The sequence below is a fragment of the Cucumis melo genome, chromosome 3 (genome assembly GCF_025177605.1).
Source record: "Cucumis melo cultivar AY chromosome 3, USDA_Cmelo_AY_1.0, whole genome shotgun sequence".
NCBI lineage: Eukaryota > Viridiplantae > Streptophyta > Magnoliopsida > Cucurbitales > Cucurbitaceae > Cucumis > Cucumis melo.
The window spans coordinates 22362670-22371162 of record NC_066859.1 but is presented as its reverse complement, the minus strand read 5'-3'; the positions used below and the strand labels follow the sequence as shown (position 1 = coordinate 22371162).

The window sequence follows — 8493 nt, the reverse complement described above, 5'->3', positions numbered from 1 at the left end:
TTTCTGTGGCTTCCATTTGCCATTATTGCCCTTTGCCTGCAAGTTGGTTAGTTCAGCCTTGAAGTGTAGATATAGTCTTATAGACATGAATGAACGTAGAAATCGCTCAAGTCTATGGAACTTTGATTCTGTAGGTATTTGAATTCAAACCTATAAGTTTTTTACTGTATTCTTTTTCAATCTCATGATTCTGCTCAAGTTTGAGAAATAACTGCTCTGTTTCATTTTTCTCTCTTCATGTTGTAACTTAGAGAAAATGTGAATTAGAAAAGTGGTGATCATAATAAAAACAACATATTTGTTTAAATGAACAGACATAAATACTTTCAAAATTTTCACTTTAATCCATATACTTTTAACTTTAATTTATTTTGGTTACTTTCAAATTTGGTTTTTGAAATTTTAGAAAGTGACAATTTGAATCTCTTAAAAATAAGTAGAAATAAAAATGTTAGAAAGTTTGAATACTAAAATGAATATTTCAAAATTACTATGACTAAAATGAACCAAAGTTGAGAGTAGAAGTTCAAAATTAAACATTTTAAAAGTATAGAGGCCAAAATGAATTATTACTCAAAATATAAAGACCAAAATAGTATTATATATATCTTACTTGACAGAACTCAACATTTTCTTGAGATAGGTTCAGATCTTCTATCTTTATAATTATTGTCTTTAAAAAAGAATGATTCAAACTTTCTATTCAAGTTACTAAGACCTTATCGTCGACCACTTGGTAAAACTAGAAGACATAAAACGACTAAAATGTCATAGACTCAATTTATGATGATCATATATCTTAGAATTAGTTTTCTGTAAGTTTCCTTGACATTCAAAAGTTGTAGAGTCAATTTAGAGGTACGGGACAAAAACTCCTAATGTATAAAGGAAGGTTGGGGCCTCCAGTTGCTGTAGACTCGCAAGGGTCTCTTGCTTGGGTATCTAAACAAGAAAGGATATGAGAGTGCATTGAAAGATCCAAGAGTCGGAAACGAGGGTTCTAAAAGGGAAAAAAAGAAATGAGTTGTCCCGTAAGATTATTTTCTCAGTGAAAAATTTATTGGACCAGAAGAGAATCCACACATTATTTAAAAAAAATAAAAAGAAGTGAAGAAAGCAATTTATATAGTATCATCTTTATGATGGTACAAATTCAAATCGACATTCCTTATCTCCATAAGGGATTTTAATTAGGAGGGTGCTAAATTTTTGTCCATCCCACTAAATATCAGAAAGATTACCAAAATTTGTAAAATCTTCATTTAATAATTTAAATGTAGTTTTCTTTTTATTTTTACAATTTCTTAAAAGAATAAAAACCATTAGTTAACTTTTAATATATTCTATGATGTTGGCATTAATATTTTAAACTTTGATAAATACATTATGTAACGCTCCAAAAATTAAGATAAGTTTAGAGTTAATTATCATAGTTTTGTTTAACTAGATTTAATTTATTGGGCGTTTTTCCGATTTCATTTAATGAGAATTATTTGATTTTGATAGGAATTGAAATTAATTAAATATTTGTTGAATGAATATTTAATTAATGAAAGGTTTTGACCTATCGTGTTTGTTGAGATTTTGATTAAATGGTAGGTTAAGAGGATTAAGTAAAGTTGTGGAGTTTTAGTGTTGTTGAAGTTGAATTTAATTAAATAATTATAGATGTTATTTAATTAAATTGTAGGATGGAAAGTTTGTTGGAGATTTAATAATTATATGTATATGTGGATATATATATATATATATATATATATATATATATTATGTTAAAGGAAAAGATAATTATATTTGTTGAAATATAATTATTTAAGGAAAAGATAATTGTATTTTGGAGAAATGATACTTAGTGAGGGAGAAAAAGTAAAATAATTATATTTTGGGAAAATATAATTATTTGTAAAAAGATAAATAATAATTAATTATTGTAGAAGATAATTAATTATTTTGGAGAAAAATAAATAATAATTAATTATTATGGAAAATAATTAATTATTCTGCAAAAAAAATATTTATCTGAAGTGGAGTTGTTATGGTTGGGTTAAGATAATTCAAACAAGTTATAAGTGATTTATCGGAAAAGATTTGATTGATTAAAATAAACGAGGATTTAAGTTAATTTGAGATTTTGGAGGGAAAAGTTAGCTTTGGTGGAATTGGATTTAATTGAGTATATATATATATATATATATATATATATAATTAATAATTTGAATTTTTGTAGATTATGATATTAATTATTTGGTTTGCGTAAATAATTAATATGGAAAAGTGAAGTTAATTATATAATGAAATATAATTATACTTGTTTGGAAAAGAAAATAATCCATAAGGGAGATGATTGATTTGATTGGACGAAAAAGATATTTATTATTTAGAAGAGAGAATGATGGTTTAAATAAATATATATATGTTTATTATAAATTTTAGTGAGAAAATAATAATAATAATAAATAAGTATTATTATTATTATTATTATTATTATTATTATTATTATTAATGGTTATAAATGTCTAAAATTTTGTGCATTAAGGAATTTACTGAGGAAAGACAATAGCAATAAAGATATATGCATATTTTCTATATTATATATATATACTAAAAGGAAAACGAAATAATAATAATAAATATTATTGTTATTATTTGGGTATTGGAATGCTTAAGTTGAAAAGAAAAAGAAAGAGAAAAAAAAAAGTTCTTCATCTCTTCCACTAAGATAACTCATACCGCCCTCACCAATTTTAGTTAAGATTGGTCTATTTGGAAAACTTGAGGATTGAAAATGATGAATTTTTTCGTTAAGGATAAGAGAATTTTTCAACCTCCATTTGAATAACCTTGCTAACCTAATGAAATTAAATTAATATTTTGTCATCCCTATCTCCCAATTTTAAAATGATTGAATAGGTCTAACAATTTCATACCTCGTTCACAAAAATGAACTTCTCTATCTCCCAATTTCAGCTATAGAGTGAGTTTAACAATTTACTACTTCAAAGTATATTTTAAACAATTATTCATCAAAAGAGTTTAAATAAAAATAACTTTTTGAAATATATCTTGTTCTTAAATTAGTTGTCCTAAAATCTTTGAAACCTTTATTTTTTTTAGAGAAAAGAATTCTCAATAATTTATTTTCTCTAATTTATGCTAAAATTACTGAACAAAAAGGAATTGTTTTAGAGTACACGATAGAATGAGATTTGAATGTAATGTAATTCAAAATCACGATTACGGTGAACATTTTGGGTTTGTTCGGTAGTACTTAATTCATTTCATTTTCATAGTTTTCAACTCAACCCTCTTTTCCAACCCATCTCAAATACTTTGTAATCCTAATTACATTCAATCTTCCAAACTTCTCAAAAAGTATAAAGCTTAGGGGTATACATACGTTGGGCTTTTCGACCAACCCATTTTTTCGGAATGGTCGAGTTTGCAACCCAAATAAGATATTCAACCCAAAGAGTTGCCGAGTTATTTTTATATTTATTTTTGTTTTAAGTATATTTTTTATAAACTTAAAATATTCAAATTTGTTTCTGACACATATAATATAACATAATTTGTCAATGATAAATAATGATAAACTTCTATTATTATCTATCAATATGAGCAATAAATACATATTGTCTCTGGATATTACACCATCGTAAAATCTGAAATTTCGCTATATTTTGTATATATATATAGTCAAATTTACTAATTTTTAGAATTTCTCTATTAATAATCTACTAGAAGAAAAGAAAGAAAAAGAGTTCTAAAATAGAAACGGCGATAGAGAATCAAAACCTTGGGTCTCACCAACTCAGTCGTCTTCATTTGGAGTTTGCTCTTAAGAACGGAAAAAGGAAAAAAGGAAGAGACAGTGACAAACAAACACGTACTTCTCTTCTCTTCTCTCTTCTTCCAGCGGCGTTTAGGGCTTTCCCTTTCCATTTCCATTTCCATTTCCTCCAGATCCCTCTCTATCTCCCTCTCTCTTCCTTCGTAAGATCCCTTCTCTCTCCTTTTCACTGTTTCTCTAAGTTTTCTCTCTTTTTTTCTCGATCCTTCCATTCTTCTTACTCTTTATGTTCTCTTTCTTTGCTTCTATACTGGATCGACTTTTTTTCCGTTTTTAATACTCTTGATTTTTTATGCTTTCTTTTTTCTTTTATATTCCACCTATTAATTTCTCATGATTTGTTTTGTTTTTGTTTCGTTTATTCCACCTATTGCGTTGGAAGCTCCGCTGATGATGAATGGATGAACGCTTTTTTGGTTGTTTTTTCAATTTTTGAATTGTTCGAGGTTTTGGTTGTTGTTGCTATGATGATATGATATTCACGAGGTCTCATGGTTCTGTGTTGTCATTTTATCGACTTGCATGCTTGTTGATTTTTCTTTCCATTCCATATGAAGTGTTGTTGGTGATTTTGTTTAAGTTGTTCTGTTTGCTTTGCAGGACGATGGTGTGGAAAATGTTTAGGAATTAGGATCTCGTCCGTTTTTTATTTTTATTTCTTTACTGTTGCTTCCTTTTGTGCCGTTCAAATTGTTGTGGATTGAACAATCGATAGAGTGGTGTATTCTTTTCATTTGCTCAATAAAGAAATGTCTGTCGTTATTTAAAATACTTTGAGGTATCCTCTTTTTTTTTGTTTCCTTTCAACTTTTGTGGTATCAAACTATTATAGGTTTGGTTTACTAACCTCGAACGTATTTTTGCATTACTAGTTCATCTGTGCGACCAACTATAACATGTCTTTCTTATTGTAATCATCGAATGAACCTAGTCTTAATGAAATAGTTTGCCGTTAAGAATGAAATGTTATTGAAACTTTCCATGTCTTATTCTTCATCTGGAAGACTCGAACTATTGCATATCCTCCAGTTGTCTTTTTTCATTAATTGCTGGTGTGAGCGTATCTGATGGTTGTGCAATATCTTGACGCTATGATATGAAATATTATTGAAAGATATTTAGTAGACAAGATCTTCTATGATTCATTTTTGCTTGATTGTTTTCATCTTGGACTTTTAACTTGTATAGATACGTATTCTTTCCTACTTTCCAGTGAAGTAGATAAGGTTGCCGTGTAAATGTGTGATTAATTAGCTTTTGATCTTCTGTTGTCTAATAGATGTTTGCAAATTTTTCTGTTTAAATTCTCTATTTTTAGACCCTTCGAGGTCATCCAATAATTCTCTGTTTTTATTTTCAGCTATTACTATTCTATTCTGAACATGTCGACTGTCATACTCCCAACATCTTGCCTGATCAAGACTCCTACACTAAGGAGATCCAATGCCCTGGTGCAGAGACCATCTTCTTTGTGTTCCTTTAGGAGCGTATCCCAATCATTTGGATTGAAGTCTTCTCAATCCAAAGTGTCAGCAATGGCTTCTTACAAAGTAAAATTAATTGGACCAAACGGTGAAGAGAATGAGTTTGAGGCCCCTGATGATGCTTACATTCTCGACTCAGCTGAGAATGCTGGATTGGATTTACCTTACTCTTGCAGGGCCGGGGCTTGCTCTACTTGTGCCGGTCAAGTAGTATCCGGGACAGTGGACCAAACAGATGGATCGTTCTTGGACGACAAGCAGATGGAGCAGGGGTATGTCCTGACCTGCGTCGCATATCCACAATCCGATTGTGTGATCCACACGCACAAGGAAGGTGACTTGTACTAATTTGTTTGCTTGTGTGTATTTTGTCAGTTGAATCTGATTAAACTTCCATCATGCTACACTTTTCGAGACTAGACTTAGTTTTCGAGGTTGAATGTCTATTTTGCAAGAATTATGCTCAGTAGTACTGCGAAATTTAAGTTGCTGGTTTAGCGGAAGTCGAAGTATCGAACATCATTCATGAATAATGGATATCTGTTTTAGTTTATGGTTAGCGACAGACAAGAAGGTGTGAAAGTTGAATGCCGACAATGGACATTAAGTTCCCAGTTCGGCTTCAAGTAACTATGCATATGCATATGGAGTGTGTCATCTTCATTCATTACTTGCCATAAAAAGTAGCTTTTAAGAATTTGGTAGGTCATTAAAATGGATGAGTAATAAATTAGTAAATAATTTGATTAACCTGCCAAAAAAACGTTTTGACGATTTGGAAATAAAAATAGATTTTGTGGTAACGGGTGGGAAAGAGGATAGTTAAATCTTTGCTTTGCTTTGCTTTTCTATTCTACTTTGATAAATATTTCTTGATTTCCATTTCTACAAATGAATTGGGGATTATTACTAGATGATGTCTTCTTTCAAATGTTTTTTAGAACCAACCATTAATATTTACATTGTAGATTCATTACATTTTTTCTTCTATGATGAATGGCATTGTAAATGGATGTTTAAGTCCTCAGACTATTAAAAATAGCTCATTCTGGTCCTTACTATTAGGATTTGGTTAACCTTTTGACGAAAGGGTGATGTTTTACTAATTTATCTTTTATACATAGTAAAGCTCTTAGAATCAAATAAATTTAAAAACTAATTTTGTTAATTTTTTTCCTCCAATATTCCAAACCCTCGCAACCTATTTTGACTCTTTATTTTCAGTTGAAATCTTTAAGCAATACATAAAAATATTGAGTAGAATAAAAAATAAAATAAGATACCTATCGCTATCGAAATGAACTAAAAGAAATGAAATAAAAACAACCTATAGAACAGAATAGTGTACCAAAATTGTCCGCTTTTCCGGACCGGAAAATGGACAAAATACTGTCATCGTTTTCTTTAATATAGATATATATATATATATATATATAATTTTAACTTTTTAAAAAAATTAAAGAAACTCGAAATGGGCAAAGACGGTCTGTTTTGTTTGTTTTTCCTTTAAAAAAGTTTGATTTTTGAAATTAAAAATTATTAATTTTTTGGTGAAAAATAATTTCTAGCTTCTAAACTTCCCATACTACTAATAATTTAATCTACAGACTGTTTTTGTTCTTTTAATTTTGTAATGATTTAGTTTTGAATTTTACTGTAACACATTTTTATATTTATACTTTACGATTTAATTCCTATTTTAAAAATCAGTGTTAAAATTTAATGAAATATTTTTGCATAAGCATATGGTCTACAAATTAGAGAGAATTTTGTAGAATAAGTCTAAATTATAATCATAAAATAATAAAAAAATAGTTATTATATGAATATAAAATCTTTTCGTATTTATTTACCAAACCCTAGTTTCGAATAAAATTCACCAAACGTTATTTCACTTATTTGCAGCTAATCACTTTAATTTAAAGCACACAGCTACATATGCCAGCAATTATTTCAAAAGCTATAGCAGTTTCAAACGAAGCTTCCTGAAGATACATTTGAAAAAAGATGTTGGGTAAAAATGGGAAAATTTTTTGAATAGAAAATATCAACTCCTCTCAATTTTACCATCAATATGCTTTTTAATAAACGCAACTGCACTTCGAGTTAAAAAGAGAGATTGTTGGGTAACAACAAAGTTTGTGAAACATTTTTTCAACTTTGCAGATATTACAAGGAAATAACAAAGTAATACATTTAATACATTTGATATACACATATTTAGAAATGTAAAAAAAAAAAAATCCACATGTTTGGATCCTCGTAGGGATTCATCCCAAACAACGCAAAAATTCCAGAATAGGAGAGGGAGACGGGAACTTTTCCCCATTTTCAATTCAGGCCTGGGGATGGAGATCATATTCCCTGACCTCGATCCAGACCCAACTATTTATATATATTAGTACTAATAATAATTTAATATATAACGGACTAAATTATAAAAGATGTGCCTCTCAACTTTGCAGCATTTTGTGTAAAAAATAGGGGTAAGTCCAACCTGAATAATCCGACAACCTGAACTAATAATATATATATACATATATTTATGTTATATATTTTTTATTATTTATTGAATAAAGTATTAAGAACTTAGGTCATTCTCTCTTCTCAGATTCTTTATCCTTCATTTGTCGTCTCCTTCTTCTTCACACTCAGTCTCCGTCGCACGCCATCTCCCTCTTCACACACTCAATCCCTTCGCGTGCTGTCTACCTCTCCACACCCCTTAGTCGTCTCCTTCATCACGCCACTGCCATTGATACGTGTATCAAATGTGTAGCGTATAGTCAAGATAGAATAATTTTAACAAATGCTATTCGAAGTCATTTTTATTCAAGCTCAAGCAATTTAAAATACCTTTTCAAAAAATCATTTTGATTCATTTCTTTTAAAAATGACTTGTGTTTCAAAATTAAACAAAAAGAACATCAACATGCAATGTAGATTTTAGATTAAACCCGACCCTCAAATCATCATGTTTTTCTCAACATAGTGAAACGAAATCCAAGAGTTGTTCAAACAACGCTAATGTCAAAGCCACGTTAGATTACCAACTTTCATCTAAAACGAGATTCTACATACAAACATTATGATTAGTACTTGGCAGTAGGAAAGAGAAAAGGCAGACAACAGCCAATGCGACACAATTCATCACACAAG

General features: G+C 29.3%; 1 protein-coding gene across 1 annotated transcript; it reads left to right on the top strand.

Annotated features, from left to right (window-relative positions):
- Positions 1–3772: 3772 nt before the first annotated feature.
- LOC103496509 (ferredoxin, root R-B2-like) lies at positions 3773–5887 on the top strand. The gene is made up of 2 exons (XM_008458378.3): positions 3773–3993; positions 5211–5887. Exon 2 carries the CDS (start codon positions 5233–5235, stop codon positions 5680–5682), a length of 450 nt encoding a protein of 149 aa, XP_008456600.1. The 5' UTR covers positions 3773–3993; positions 5211–5232; the 3' UTR covers positions 5683–5887.
- The last annotated feature ends 2606 nt before the right edge of the window (positions 5888–8493 follow it).

What these genes read in the sequence shown, in the direction of transcription:
- LOC103496509 (XM_008458378.3), top strand. Translation starts at nt 5,233, where the DNA reads ATGTCGACTGTCATACTCCCAACATCTTGCCTGATCAAGACTCCTACA.